Source organism: Bombus vancouverensis, chromosome 15 (genome assembly GCF_051014615.1).
Source record: "Bombus vancouverensis nearcticus chromosome 15, iyBomVanc1_principal, whole genome shotgun sequence".
Taxonomy (NCBI): Eukaryota; Metazoa; Arthropoda; class Insecta; order Hymenoptera; family Apidae; genus Bombus; species Bombus vancouverensis.
In genome coordinates, this window is record NC_134925.1 from 11286155 (window position 1) to 11303403 (window position 17249).

At 41.3% G+C, this 17249-nt stretch overlaps 1 protein-coding gene across 1 annotated transcript in view; it reads left to right on the forward strand.

Moving 5' to 3' along the window:
- Positions 1-17249, forward strand: part of m (zona pellucida domain-containing protein miniature) — a 26849-nt gene continuing 9600 nt past the window's right edge. Inside the window, exons 1-2 of the mRNA XM_033341280.2 lie at positions 1-946; positions 13404-13483. Of these exons, the coding sequence (XP_033197171.2) occupies positions 13442-13483 (42 nt within the window). The 5' untranslated portion in view covers positions 1-946; positions 13404-13441. The remainder of the gene's footprint in view (positions 947-13403; positions 13484-17249) is intronic.

Sequence of the window (17249 nt, forward strand, 5' to 3'; positions counted from 1 at the left end):
TCTTCGTCGCGAACGGAACCGTAAACCAGTGTGGTTACGTATTCTCTCGTAAGTGGAGGAACAGAGAAAGGGAGAGCAGGGTGAAAAAGAAGGATAGAAAAGGGGGGGAAAGAAAAAGAGCGAGAAAGAGTAAGAGAGGAAAGGTGGAGGTAGTAGTAGCGGAGGAGAGGACAAATTGACGAACGTACGTCGCGGATCTTTTGGCGGATACACTACTTGTCGTTGCTGCTGCTGCCGTTGCCGTTACCGGTACCACACTGCCGTTATCGATGCTCAGTCGCAGCATCGGCTACGATCGAACGGGAGTTTGATTTTCGTTCTCTCTCGTCGTGTCTCTGTATCGCGCGCGATCTTTTCCCTAGCGCAAAACCATCGTACGGAACAGAACTATCGGTTCACAGACTCTTTGCCGTGAGAAATACGATATTTCATGGACTCTTTGTGTTACTCTTCATTGAACGACCGCCGAACGAGCCGCGCGAATAATCACAGTTACCGATCGGATCGTTTGCCCCAATTCGCGGTATGCCACTCGAGAGCGATCATCTGTTGTCGTCGCGCGATCGTCGCGATTGAATCGATGTAAACGCCACGCAGAAAAGTCGCGGTACCGGTGAATTGTGTTGAGTGACGGATCTCGTTTCATCGTATCGAGAATAATTTTACACGGAGAATAATTACCGAAAATACGAACGGCGACCGGTGTCGATGATAAACGGTGCTCCGTCGATCGTTGGGTGGTTCAAACGCAGGATCTAACGATTAGTGTGCGAACGTAACAAGAGGAGGGGCCAGTGCCACAGAACACGCACGGCCAAGCTTAACACGCGACAAGGGCAGAAGGCGGGCTTGATAAGGCGATAACGCGGCTGCCGGGATGCGGCACGAGGAGCCGCTAAGCTGCAGCTAACACGTGGCGACTCCGCACGCACTCCGCGATCGCTAGGTGAGCCTTATTCGTGTAAACTTATTCACGAGAAATATTAATCTTCCTCGTAGCACGATCGAACAATCGTCGATTCGAAACAAAACTCTCTGATCCTTCGATTCGCTCTCGGAGTCTTAAACGGCAGAAATAAAGTCAAACTTGTCCCTTTCCCACTAACGATCTCACGAAAATTCCTATTAATTACAAAGTTATTCAAAATTATCCTGTTGCTGTTCCCAATGAATCTGTCGAAATAGATTGCGTGAACTAGACGAAACGTCAACGGAAACGATCCTCGAGATGGTAGGTCTCGTAACTCTGGAAAAGAATTCCTTCATGGGCCGTTCGTTTTCGTTTAACGGGTTTCCCATTCAAGCGGGACTGCGCGGTTGCGACAGTTAATGCAAACCGGGCCGATGATCCGGCTGTCGATATAAACGCGCACGCGGATAGAGTGGACCACGGCGAAACAGCCAGGCGGATAAGGTTCTCGTACGAGGAAATCGGGTGGGGAGGGAATGTGGTCGGTCCGCAGGCAAGGAGGCCTCACCAAATTTTCGTGCCGCTGGTCTGGGCGCAATGTGCCTCGAATCTCCACGTACTTCGAGACCGTCTCTTTCTCTCTCTCTCTCTCTCTCTCTTTTTCTCTCTCTTACTCCCTGGTATCCTCTTTGTCTCGCTCATTTGCCATCTTCTTCAATCGCGAGCACGGAGGCTCCATTCCCGCGGGCCTCTGTTCCACTCTCTTCTCTCTTTTTCTCTCGCTATCCGTGTCTCTCCTTCTTCTACGTCGGCCTCTCTTTCTCTTATTCATCGTCGGAGTCGAGCACCCAACCGCTTCGCGGAGCTTCGAGACGCTCAAGAGTTAGCGCTCGCGCATTCCGGTTAGCGGTCCAACGAATACTCGGTTAGTGCGTCTTTAGTCCATGTTAAGGACACTGTCAACCTTCTAACCGGAGAAATGCGACGACGAAATATCAGAAAATCGATGAGAAACGCCAACGATCTAAATTTTCGTTAAGCTGGAAGAAGTAAGCTGACAGAATCGCGCGAACCTTTTAGTTCAACGATGTCTCGACACGCGATAAAGATTATCTGGTCGCAAAGTCGAGATTCCCACGTGCGAGAGACGGTGAAAAACGGATGACGTTCACGTACACGCTCGCAAATCCTAGGAAGCTTAACTTTGCTACGATCCTTATCTTCTTTGTGTCACAGTTTCACTCTTATTAACGAACAAAAACATCTTTAGCGTTACAAAAAATACTTTGACATCCACTCAAAATCAGAAATCATGCATATCGATAACGGTTCTTTTATATTTTCTCAAACTTAAGAAACTCGTTGCCGATAAAAAGATTAAAAAATCCACGATTGCGTCTAAGATGATTCGGAGAACGAAACAGAATTGCAGATTTCCTCGCGCGGAAACACGTGATGTAAGATGTAGCGCGTCTCCGGAATCCTCCCGCAATCGGGGCAATCGGTCTTAAGAAAAATCCAAGTCGCACAACGTTGCTTTTCGCGTTAACGAAGCGTGTCATTCGTGCCACGTTTCGCGAATAGCCGAATTCTTTGCACTCTTGACGAGTTTGAGTTGTATCAACGCGTTGCATATAGATGCAGCTACCGAGCTATTATGCGATTCTGGGAAGAAGGTCGACTAGGGAGGCCGATTCAGGTTCGTTCGATACACAGGCCGACTTCAAATATACTCACACGCATAAGCAAAAGAACTTTATACATCTGCCTACATTTCGACGCTGGCCGAACATTCGTTTCGAAGATGCTCCGAGTCGATCGATTTTATGTCATCGTGGACCTAATTGCAACGAGCATTCTTCGAAGATTTCGAAGTTTATATTTTCTCTTCTTCCATTCAGAACCGTAAAGACAGAATTTGTTTTCACAGTTTATTCGATTGTAAAAGGAAATTATATACCAAAGTATATTATCGTTTGATAATGTCCGCAATGTATTTTTGTCGTAAGCCGTAAATTTGTCACTGATTAGTTATTTAACTAATCGATTTAATCGAAAGAGTATATTGAATGGAATCGACATAAAAATTTCAGACGAACGATCGGCTATAAAACGTTCACGACTTCATCTTAAAACAGGAATCGGTGTCCTGTATCGAAGCGTTTGATATTTTTCATTTTTAACAGCTCGAAGTGTGAAGTATTATCGACTGCTGAGGATTTACTAGATGCATTAAAGTATTTTAGTAATATGCCAGTCTTTTTGGTCGATTAAATTAAAGAATCATCGACAAATTTAACGATCTTTTCCCAATATGATATAAGTGTGTTATATATGTATTCCACCATTTTTTATCTTTTCTTGTAAAAAGATACACAGACGATTCAAGGTCCTGTATCCAGAAATACTTTTGTGCAACAGAATTTCTGTTGCAGTCTCGCGTCGTCTTGATCTTGGTCTTCGTCACCCATTAAGTTAATAGGGCAGCTAGTTTTCAACTTTGTACACCTTTTCCGATTTTGTAGAATAGACCTAGATTTTTTCTTCGGTAACGCGAAACCTTGAAACTAGCATTTTGGATCTTTATCGGTATCTATCGCCATCACCGATACCGAAACGTACTTTTTCTCATGCTCGAGTTTCTCAACCCTCGTTTTGAATACTTTGAACTACTTTTCCCGAGCACGACGAGTACGATCACGTACTCACAATCACTTTGAAATATCGCATAAATCTCCTGGATCGTTCCAAGGGTCTTCGTTCCAAGCTTGAACTTATAATGCCAAACACGCATGAATATCAATGTTAGCAGTAGACATTTTCCAACAGTTTCTTTCGCATCTATAATGACGATGGTCGATGACAAATTTTTCATACTAATTGACCTATGACAAGTTTCTCTGATCGTTCGAGGCATAAAAGCAATCAAACGTAATGAATCATTTGGTTACCAAATGTCAAAGCGGCGCGCATGGGAAAAAATCCCAGGAAATTCTTGGGCCATTTAATAATTCGTAGCAGTACTCGCGAAAGTAACCGGACTCGAATAAGTTGTGTAAAACCCGTAATAAAAGTCACGTAAAAAGAATGGCCATAATAACCGAAGAAACATGTGGTTTCTAAATCACTTCCATTCTCGGTATATCATTAAATTCATTAGCGTCTTCGTCTGCTTATTTTTAGATAAAATTTGAAATTACCTTACTCGATCGAGCAACGCGCGTTAGACGACTGCGGGTTGTCTAATAATTTACACGAAACGATTAGTCGGAGGTTCTCGTGCCATTCGTCAGACGTTACGGTTTTATTAAGGGTACCCGAAGACACGGTGCACGCGTAACTGCTTCCTGAAACTTACCCGCGACGCGCATTCTTTTTAAAATTTGCATCGAAATAAGTCGCCGAACGTCCGTTTGCCATCGCCGTCCCGTCGTTGGCGGGCAAAAGGAGTACGCTAACGGTTTTCGAACAGGTGTCATCTCTTTTTTCCGCGCTTCATGAAATATTCACCAGGCATACGATTACGCTGGTACCAAGCACTAATCCGTACGTTGTACGGGGGCATTCAACCTCCTGGCCGCGGAGCGGCGACGCGGCACGGCGGTGGCATTGAGATCACGCCCGACATAACTTTGCATTCGTTTGCCAATGTAATTTCTCGAGGAATTAATATTAGCATACCGCAACTTTGTCTATTTGTCGTCACGGCTACACATGGCAAGAAATAACGACCGGTTGTGTACCGCGAACAGTGTCACGGGCCAAGCGATACTTGTGACTCGTGTTTCATGAATTTCGGCGTGCAGCAACACACTGCTTTATTACGAATACTAATGTCTGTCGCTTGAGTTTGCAAGCTTGTCCCTCTCGCGTGCTGTTACGCTCGAATACAAGAAACTTGTGGCGCAATCTCCAAACTATCATTGCACTTTTCAGCGAATTGCGAATACGAAATTATCATCTTCCACGTTTCCTACCATTTTTATATCGCTCTTTATTTCCGATGCCTTGGGATTTCATCAGATACATTCTTTAGTTATGGTGACCCATTTCAAGTATCTTGCTATATCAACGGGGTAAATGAAAACGTGTCTTTTTTTCATTTTAGCGACTATTCAATATTTTTCAGTTCAGGATAGTCGAGCTCCAACATTTCGAAGCTCTTTTCGAACTTGTCTTTGTTAATAGCCAAACAAGTTACTGTCGCCGTTCGATTAATCTTTGTTTCTGTCCGTATATCTCTAAGCAGTCGAAAATTCCGAAAATTAGAAGCAATTTGCACGAGGTCTAACAACACCGTTCCATCGTTAGAATAACCCACAGAAGTATTAATTTTAATGTCCGACGTTTTCAAGTTTGTAATTGTAATAATGTCCGATCTAGATGCATAATTACCCCTAATCGGATTGTCCGCGGTAGTGCTCTCCTGACAGCATTAAAGCATCGGCTAAACCGTAGGTGACGGCTCTCACAGATTTCACAGCTTTCGGATTTTCGCGCAGCATGTCGGTCGCGCACGGTGAAAACGGTGATATCGATCATCGGTCGATTTCCACGGCCCATGGAGCCCATATATATATCGCGAACGTTATCGCATTCTGGCGCTGGCAATAGTGGCTAGATGGTTGCGCAGCCTATAATACTTTACGCATCAAGCGTCGCAAATACTAGTGGAAAACGTAATCGGAGCGGGGTTATGCGGTGCGCGTGCGTGCGCGTACACCGCGGCCGCGTATCATTTACAGCGGACGATTCGAGCGGACGCGTGCATGCTCTGCTACATGAAAACCGGTATTGGTGTAGATTCGTGCCATTATCCATTATCTACCACGGTATTACGTTCATTTGACACGCTATCCGCGCTCGCAACCGGCACACTGAAACTATTTCCAACGGCGCGCGGTGCGCCGGTCCTTTACACGCTTGTCCATCTACGCGTTACGCGTATATGATTCACGCTCGTTACCAGATGCCAGTCTACAAGGAGATTCTCTCATTAATTTCTAACCGAATCACGACGGCAGATATAAAAAAAATCCGTACCGCTGCCCATACAGAAACGGATTAATGCAGGCAGACCTCGCGCGGAAACGGAGCAGCGTGGCGCGTCACAGCGTTAACCTAGTTTCTTCCTTGCTCCTGGTTTCTGTAGCCAGGCTGAACGAAGATAATGATGATTTGCGACAGCTGTCGGTTTTGCGGTAAACGATTGCTGCCCCGACACGCCAAGCTGCTCTTAGAATTCGTTGGACCGTGCTATCCTGAATCTCGACAGATCAACGAGCGCCTTTCGGCTTCCTTTAACTCTCTTCTTTATAATACTTCCTTCGTCATTGATGAAGAAGAGGACGAGCGAATTAACACAGCACCGTGGAAAATTGTGCGCGAATATCGGTACACTTTCGGGTAGCGTAACCGTCCGCATAAGTCTCTACGATCGTCTTCTTATGCTTTATCAAATTAACGCATCCCGGATGTGCAAAAGCTTTCTATTCTTTATGTAACAGATGTAGGCTACATCGCTATGATACAACTGGTCGTAATCGTAAATTCTCAGTTCGCCACAATGAAGGACCTACTTCCTTGTCCATATGTCGACGATCTCTCTCTCTTGACAGATCAAATTGATTTTCACCTATTAATAGAAGAAGGACGCGCGATCTCCTTGAGAACACCTGACTGAAACGGCGGTAACGGGTTCACGATAGCTGTGACTTCGTAACACGATGTCCGCGCGTTAATTACCTTCGTCTTCTATAGGATGGAAACTCGTCTGGTTCGGACACGCGTATTGCCGGGCTTTCCATTCACGATGCTCTTATCTGACCGTGTGTACGTCTACATTTACATAAGCGTACACCGCGAGTGCATTCACATGGTCGAATGCACAGGGCGCGTGTAGCTCACGTAATACGCGGCTACCACGCAGCCTTCGTTCGAGACGATCGGTACGCAAGATGAACATAACACATGCGATAATTGCTCATCGTTGTGCCGGCTGTCCTCTGTGCCGCAACAACCATCACTGGGTCACATTAACCGTTAATGTTAACATAACCGATCTCGACCGCACGGTGAATGGATCGTAAAGTCGATTACTCGTCCAGTTAGTGCTCGTACGAATCTCTTCCATTCCATACTACGCTCGTGTTGCGATCTCGTCTCCTTTTCTCTTTGTATCCTCTTCGATTTACCGAGCAATAAATTCTTCAACACCGGCATCGAGGCAACAGTTGCGGCTGGACACGTATTCTAAAGGTCACGCCGGTCAGAGCATTATTTTAGATCGTTTTATCTATCCGCCGGAAGGGATTAACCGTCTATCTATCATATTTTTAACTACATCTTATTACCAACTGTTTGATCGGAATCGTTAATGGTAAATACGTTGTATCGCCGTTATACCACGCTATTTATAGTATTTAATCGTTAAAATTCAAAGATCCATTTTATAACGATCCGTACTTTTGCACTTGTTATAATCGTATCTTATAAGGTAATTTATTAGATTATTAGAATCTTATTATTCGATAGATTTTCCTTTGCAATAATGTTGTTTTACTATTTAAGGGTTTTGCGATGTAAAAGGTATTCCTTGGTAATTACGTACAGTAAATGTATAGTTCTTAATATATATAAAAATGATATATATCGTGATATAATACGTATCGTGATAATTAATGGTATTACAGTACAGTTACTTAGAATAATTAACGTGAATAACGTTTACGATTCGTTACATGAATAATTTATTATATCTTAAGAATAGAAAAATAGTTAGTGCGTCTTCGCTATTTGTTAAGAAAAATGATAGATATTTACAGTATATTCTTACGTATTTAATGGAATATACATTTGCAGATTTTGTAATCATTGTTAAAGTTGCTCAAACAATATATTATGTAATCCACAGTAGGTAAAGTATCAAATTTGAAATTGTATCATATGAAAATAATGCCAGATACATGGTACACATGTAACTACCAACATAAGCACGTGAACTTACACACTATCGTTAAATATTCTTCTTTTCAAACGACGTTTTAAATCTTCTAAGCAAGGTGTATTTAAGCCACATGGATATCTAAATGACGACAAATTTGAAATATTCAGATCCATGTTATAATTATCTCACGTAAGTATCTGCTGTACGTTTGCCACAGTGTAAATGTAGTTTTCACTGAACCATTTTAATGGTACCGTTTATTCAAGAGCGCCGAGATTCAAGAAACACATTTAAAAGTCGCTTGATTTAAACGTCCATTAAGACAGACTTTTTCGAATAATTCTATCATTTCTCATCACGGTAATTGCCACTTGCGCGGTAGACGCATCGTTTAAGAAACGATATTTACATTTGTACGCGATTATAATTAATCGTTGCTTATGATCGAATCTAAGAAACTTTTTGCCAAGGAACGAGTTTGTCTCGCGTCGTTAGTGCCTGATGATCAAGAGACGCGTATCTGTTTCGGTTTTTACTCGATTCAACTCCCTGATAGTTTTGGAATAAGTTACCGTTGGCTTTGGTGACACTTACAAATTACGAAGCGATATAAGAATTAATGACCTTAGCCCTGGCTCCACTACTCGTACGTCGCTTATGGGAAATCTATGTATCTTTCCGTGATGAAATAATACGTCTCTCCCACGTACTACGAACAGTTTAGTTTAGGATAGTTTGCACGAAACACTAAGAAATTATCGCGTCAGTGTGAGGAGATGCCTCGAACTGCACGAGACTGGATATATAATTTCGAATCTAAACTTTGCATTATTATTTCTATTTTTAATATCTATTTGTTAATATCCGACACTTGGAGAATTAAATATTCTACATTGTTTTACACTATCTACTATTTCTCGTGAACATTCTCCGAGGATTTAAGTAAAATCATTGGTAACATACTAAGTACTGTTTAGTACTGGGAAGTTTTGTATTACTTACTCTGTGGAATGTGATAAATTATACGTATCATTTAAAAAATGTTTAATTGCTGAAAGATTTACGATATCCATGAACAAATTAATATAAAAGTGCGTCATAATTACAGCACCGTGAACTGTTATTACTAGCGAATAATTAAATTGAAGACCTCCTTTATTCGGTCATTGTAATTAAAAATTACGAATATCTTCCGAGTAAAAATTATCTCCAACAGCAATCGTTTATACATTTAATCAACGTCAATTTTAGCTTGAGTTAAATTCAAATTCTAAGAACCAAGGAATAATAAACCAGTAAATAACACGAAAACCGCGAAATATATTTAAATAATTTATACACTCTATAAAATAAACGTAGGTATTACATGAAACGAAGTATATTCTTTGGTATCGTGTTTCAATATTCAGCCAGTAATAAAAGGGTAATTTTGCGACATTTTAACACAACGGAAAATCAAGCTGTACAACAGCGAAAGAGCTGATCTCGCGTAACTAATGCGATCAAGAGATTTGTACTGCGATTTATTCGCGAAGACAAATCATCATGCCGTGGCACGCGTGCTCGTAGCTCGCGTCCGGTTTTATTCGCGGATGCTCGAGTCGATGAAACAGAGAATCGCCTGGGAAAGGACGTACTCGGGATCTCATGAAAGGATGCCACGGGGAATTATTAACGTGGGATCTATCTGGCGAATCGCAGAAGTAGTAAGTTGGGGACACCGTTACGGCGCCGCGGCGATACGAACAAGCCCGTAACGTAACCGATCGTTCGAAGCATTCCAACTTTGAGACATTGCAAGAATGTCTAGCTCGCCTACCTTTCAAGCGATCCTCGTTAAAAACTTCGTGCACATAAATAGACGTGTATTTGATACTCGGAAGATACGTTTCGTGCATTCTACGTTCGGTATATGTAATCTTTCACAGGTTCGCGAGCAATAATTCCTGCATGCTATGGGAATTTCAGCGAGATGACCCTGCGTATCCGGGAACAATCAGAAAACGATCGGTATCTCGATCGGTTTAAACGGCAAATAATTGATGGTACGCTTGATTTTCCATGCAGAAGCACGAGAGAACCTTGTTGCGAACTATAACACGCGACAAACACAAGAATATCAGTTACAATATAAATAACCGTGCTGGCGATAATGATTACGACATCAACGATAGAAACGACCGTCGTGATGGCGAAGATAGTCGCGTGGTAATCTTTTATGTGCATTGCATAGTTCATAGGCGTGCCAATTAAAGGATATTGGTACATGTCAATCAGTTCCGTGGCCGATTCTCGGCCGACTAACGCTAAAAATCTAAGGTAAAGAAGATACGTATGTATATAGGTCAGGCTGCTTTTATGTCTTCGTTATAATTAGTCAATTAACATTTCCTGTTCGCAGAAACAACCGCATTAAAATTTATGAGGTAAAGAACATTTTCTTCGAATTGTGTTTACAATCTCATTCATATCTCCATTCTCCTGCATGGTAAAGCATTTCGGATTATTATTTCATATAGACGTTAATCGGTAAAGGCGTACCGTTTCTCACGAACTACAAAAATACGTATTGTACGTAGTAAGCTTCTCGAGGCCAAAGAATAACGAAACGATACGTTAAAAAGGAATTCGGCAAAACGGAGCATAACGAATTTTGTATCTGTACTTTAATTCGAATGCTATTCGCATGATTTTACGGCATTCTTGCGCTCATCGAGTTTGCTTTCGCCGATCGTTCCGGGAGAATAAACACGAAACGATAGCTATTCGATAATAGCCACGAATCATTAACTGTGACTCTGTTAACGCATTAGCAGTGGCAATTGTTCGGTATGCGCCGATGCAGATTCGAATCGATCGCGATGAGATCCATTTCTGTTTGTAAGCGTTGCCACTGCGTTAATTAAAACATGCTTAGCGATACGGCATTCTTAGTATCCAGTCGACACGCTGCCTACCACACACGTCGACTCACGAACGCTGCTGACGTTCAACTATATTATTCGTAATCTGTGACGTGCCACTTACGCGTACAACACAGTAGTAAACTCAATTTTAATTAACGTCGTCCGCATAGCAGCGTCGTACTCAGCTGTTCGCCGATATACGCCAGCTGGTTTCTTCCTTTTGTTCCGTGTATTACGATGCAGGCCTAACAATTGGCAACGTGACGTCGCGACGTGTACATCGATGATTATGTAAATACAGTCGACGAGAATAATAAGTGGACAAGTAGTAGAAGTATCAATGAATTTTGATCGAACCGATACTAGTTTATATACTTCAGTTTTATTTATTACATGTCCTCGTAGAAAACTCGAAATTAATACTTACATTTTTGTATAAATAAGCCATATTCGACGAAACTTCATTAATACCTACCTCCATTAAGTGTCCATTTATTTTTGTCCCCTTCGCAAACGTTTAACAAATGAGTATTGAAATTAGATCTACGTAACGTCGGAAACGAAAAAATAAAACAGAAACCTTGTGTATGGTGTATGTAACTAATGAATTGTATCGAAATGTAATAAGAAAAAAGGAGCGTAAAGGATCGAGAAAGTCGAATCCATAGACAGTCTGTTCGGATCGTATTTCCAGAAGGTAAAGTTAGGTCGACTCGTAGAGTTCGATAAAAACAGTACTCTTGTGAGGATTAAGTTCTTTGAAAATTACCAGTTACTAATCTACTTCGATGAGACAACATTTAAGACTATAAAAAAGCGTCGAACCGCTCGTTATTGGATAGTCGAGGAATAGAAAACGGTCAAAGACCGTTGAAAGCTGAGGCTGCAAGGAAAACAAAATAAATCGCTTGGAACGGCCGTAACGCCGCGATCATTTGGTTATTAAGAGAACGAGGTTGTAAGGCGGTCGCTGTCAATTGAAATCTCGGTGAAGCGATGCATTTAATTTGGCAAAAAACAGTAGACTCGGCAAGCCGCTGATCAGCTTCGACTCGATTTGCCGTTGAGATTTGCTTCGAGCAAAATCGTGACGCAACGACCGCTAAAAATTTATTATCGACTCTCGTGACAATCGTAAAGCTAATCGCTGAATCATCGACGTTTGGTCCATTATACAGTCAATGATTGATGTGTACCGCCGATTGTAACGTTGAAAATCCATCGGCTTAAGCTACTCATAAATGGCTTACCGCGAAAATGGACCACAGTCGTCGAGTTTTATGAATGGTTGCGGAGAACAGGTTTCAGTCTGGATACGCGATCGTTAATTTTATTTTTATCTCGCGAACGTTTTATTTTCCTTTTAATCCGGGATACCCATATCGCTTTAACCTGCGCGTTTCATTTTCCCACGCATGAAATTGAAATCTCAAATCGATCAATTCGCTCGTCTAACACGAATCGGCACCAGATACCGAAGGTTGAATTATACGCTTCTTTTACTTGTTTATTGCTAGCCATCCGAATGACATAGCAAATAAAACGAAGCAGATGATCGGTCTTCCCTCTAATTATCATTTCCTCTCGTTCGTTTAGCTTCACCCGAACGTGATACGGATCGTGGAGCGAAATATATTACGGAGCAAAATACTGACTACTCTGATTGATCGTAGGTAGGATTTGCTGTACGCAAAGGCACGGTATTAGAGACGCGATCAAAGGAACGAGGAACTGGCCGAACCGGTAACGTATCGCTTATCGATTCATTAGCGACTTCGTTTCAGCTACATTCGAGCCAACAAAGCGTCGTTTCTAAATAGGTCAGGCACGAACTACAAAACAAACTACCAGTTGTAACTTCCTCCATGCTTTTAAGCGTCGCTTTTTTCATTCGAGAAAGAGACAACGTTCAACCTTGTATTATCCTCGCAATGGATCTCGCGCGATAAACCGATATATCAGTTGAACGACAATTATCGTGTGGGATAACATCGATGAAGAATAGAAGTGCCAGTGCATTTTGTGTTAGCACGAAAATACACGAAACTCGTTACGCCAAAGTCATTTGTCTCGTTCATACTTTGACTTCTATGCTTCTTTTAATGTCTACATTGGACGTGGCAATAGATTTGTGAACGATAACGTCGCTCTGGTGTGTAAAATACGCGATACGTGAAATACGTGAGAAAAGCGTCCAAAATGAAAAAGAAAAATACAACTCGTGTTAAAATTCGTTAGACGGACATTTTACTATCAATTATAGTAGATTTTATATTCAATGATGGTAAAAAAATCAGATTGAAATGGCTATCGAAAGACAATATAACCAAATCGATCAATCTTCTTTATCTGAAACTGATCGTAAACGTCGCGGATCCTAATTCTACCGAACGGATTGAGCACGCGTACGCTCGAAACCCCATAACCATGATTTCTCTCGGCAAATCAATTTTACGCCGAGACCTCCTTGGGATTCGAACCGCGACCTGACGGACGGTGTTCAGTTAATTTGCTCGCTAGACCATGGTGGTCGGATAAATTAAAATAGATCCGGCTGCAAATTCCTTTTAGAGTCAGCTCGCTTGCATACGATTACAATAAATTAAGGCATGCTCTAACGACAAAACGTTCGTCTTTTCAGAAAAGCGTATCTCATCGTGAGAGGCTGGGACCTCCAGGATGCCAGGGGTGTGGAGGTTGCTACGTATGCTGATCTATATGGTGAGAAATATTGCTAATCCCTGTACATACAAGTAGATTTACAATAGCTTGAGGTAAAGATTCGTTATAGCTTGAGCAAATACATGTAGGTATACACAGTTAGTAACTAGAGTGCGGATTTTTATCTCTTCGTGGGAAACGTGACGGCGTTAAGTATGTAATATGCAAAAATATATAAAATATTCAATCTAAAGTATTCATTATAATACTTAGTGGATAAAACAAATTCCTATCCAAGTTCCATTTCTTTAGTTATATTGATAAAAATATAATAATCCGCGGTACAATAATAAATAGATTTAGCATAGCTTAAGCGAGAGAATAATAGCGCGAATAAGCCCATATGGGAAGTATTGTTCGATACGACCTAACGGTAACCCATATAGAACCAACACGTTCATGGGTTATTTGTAAGCTATTGATAAATGGACATGTACAGATCGGGTCGAGGTAGTCGAACTTCCGGTTCAAAGGCTATCCAATGGTTCAAATAATTAATAATCACGCAACGCTGTAACGTCCGACTGAAAGTATGCTACTTTCTCGCATAATGTACGAACGATTATTATTAAGCTTGCCTGAGTGAATAATGAAGACAAAACGGGGATTAGCATCTAATGTGCATATTTACGATCAAAGTTTAAGCGTCAAGAGAAAATTACACTGCAAATACGTTTCACGTCTCGACACTCGAGCCAGAAAGTTACGATAATAAAACAGATCATAAGGAATAAAGCGTAAAATGATAAAATTTTCCAAACGAATTTAAGCTTGATCTATTTAAATATCTAGAAAGCATAAATACCTCTGGCATTAATACTAAACTGTCATTATAAATTATATATATATATAATAAAATGCGATGAGACTCGTAGATTAAATAGACACTTACGGCACATTGTAAGAAAGCTGCAACATGCGTAATATCTGATCTGACTATATTCTATTGACCGAAAGTTTACATACATACGCGGATTTGCATGCAACCATTAGACAAGGAGAGTAAGTTATTAGACTGTGAACGTGAAAAACGAGTTACGGATACTATCAAGTTACAGTGGCTCACGCGGATAGTTGGAATACCTGTACATAATCCTACACCCATTACACCGCCCAACGATTCACACGATTCTTCGCACGTTGTCTCTTATCTGCTAGCCATTTCTTTCGTAAGCCAATTAAACTCTAGAACATACTGAACTACGGCTACCAATTCTGATAATGGGCTATAATTTCAGTGAACTGCGTTTGCTGACGCCGCGTTACTCATAGATCCCTTCCTTAATTAAAGACTAACGGGCTCTCGGTAGTCAGGCCCTAAAGATAGTAGGTAGTAAAAGGTACCGTTCAAAAATTAGAAATCAAGAGAAGAATGAAGGAGCATCACGGATAAAACTGTTCACTTTATATCCGTGATGATCGTTACGAAATGATGCCTAATGAAAAATTCGTCACAGTTGGATGACAATGCGATGACGCAGCAAGAGACGCGACAGCTTGCAAGCGGATATTCGTGCCTACTCTAGGTACCGTTACCCGTATCTTACGACCTTCTTTTCCTCCTTTTCCCCTTGCACCTGCTTCCTCTGAAAGTTATTCAGGACCCCTGCACAACCTATTGCCCCCACGATGTTATTGCGTCTACAGAGTGAAATCTCTTATTGCGGTTTCGCGCAGGAAACGCGTCGTCCTCTCGTGTGCTTACTGCTTCAAAATTTATACCCTTCCGTATCCACGTTGTTCGTTCTACCGGATTTCTATATTCATTCCAGGAAACATCGTACATAGTTATCGGCGATTTCCATCCACTTCTTCCTGTTTTACCTCGCCAAGCTCTACCGGAATAATTTCGTTCAATAATTCGGCTTTATCATAGCCGCGGTTATAAATGAAAATTTTACAAGAATTATAAATTATGAACAATTCGAGAAACATGTACTTTGCGGAACGAAGAATGAACGAAACTTGAGTTAAGGGTCTTTGAATAATCAGATATTCTGAAGAAATTGAGATTTTTGTATTCAGTGGCTCTGAGAAGTAAACTCTGTGGATTGTAGCAAAATATTTGAGACTGCATGAACAATCGAGAGAGTTAGTAAATTCAATGTTTTTTTAAAGCACCGAAATAACAAAAAGTACAAACATCTTCCTATACATATAATTAATAATTCACGTTGAAGATTATTTACTAATATAACTTTTTTTGTTCAAACATATAATATCTTAATCTCGAGACAAATTATATCATCAATCTAATACCGAACGAAATAGAATTGGGGTTCCATATCTCATTTCCTGTTAACTCTTGTACGAGTCTTCGCATATACAAATATACTAACCATCGGTGATTAACTGCTTTTAGAAGAAGTACCGCAAAAACCTGCGTGACTATTCATCGTTTGCTTTTGTCCCCGGCGTGACAGACCACGAGTTTTTAAAGAAGGAACTTCAAATACAATCCATCGCCGAAATCTTTATCGGCGCCTATTCAAAAGAACGTGACGCGAAGAAATAGTTACTCGTTCCAAGTAGAGAGTAGCACATAAACGAATACAGAGGAAGCTATTTCCGCGTGTCACGAGGAATACAATCGAGTACACGGAGACGGGCATTAGTATTCGAACGCCAGAAGAGCCGCGATGGGAAACTCACCTACCGGCGTGCCTCACGTTCGAGTAACTCGGAATACTGATACGTTCGCGGTTATAACGAACTGAAAGCCTATATCCCGCGAATTGTTTCCGCCTGTAGCGCATAATATAAATATCGTTTACCATTCGTTTCACGTTCAAGAGCACGAACGTATTGTCTTCTCTCGATAAATGACCGAGTAAAGAGCGTGGATGTTGCGGAACATTAGGTATTTCTCCTGCATTGATTTTATCTTTTCGATACGTACGGGATATCGAATTTTTAAAAGACTTTCCTACTTACGTTATCGATTTTCTAACTCAACGATCAAATCGATCTTGTAACATCTCCAGAAATTTACAACAGTTTACAAACGAGTTACTTAACAGAATGGACGTGTCACTATTATCAAGTACAATTTTACTATTTAACAAAAAGGATACCGCACAGTAGCTTTGACGATTTCTCAACAGGGAATAATATACATAAACAAGATTTTATTAGAGATCCTCAGATCCCGAAGACTGTTACCTAAATCTTTAAAGAAAGGAGATGCGAGACGAATGAAATTAAGAATTTTCTACTTCGAATTAATTTCCTGACAAAATTTCCTTCTTTTATCGCTCTTCCAGGAAACAGACAATATGCTCTCACTCGCAACTCGGATCTGTCTCGTATCGATGCGCTAGTTTAAAATTCCATCCCAATTTCCTCTTATCTACTCTCGCAATCTACCAAGAAGAAGTACATTAAAGAGTCTAGCTACCTCAACATCCGTTTTATCCGGATCATTGAACCCTCCCGCCCCCCTCCTGTCAGCCGTTATTATTCGCACATAATCAACATTTTTCTACAACGTTCGCGAAGGATATCGCAAAGCGCTCTGCATCGGACGATTGATTCTCGATCATCGACCGTGAACCAAGGTGAAGCAAAATGACGGAGAAAGAAAAAGCGAGGCTCGCTCGGTTGTTCGCGAGAGCACGCAGTGCACACAAGCGCGTGGTCCGTGTATACCAGGTGCGTAATCATTTCTAATGAAACGTTGTCATTTAACAGTGCGATTGTAAGAGCACAGAAACTTGTTTTCACTTGCGCGAAAAACGGCGACCGTTAATGCAGCGGTAAAGACGCT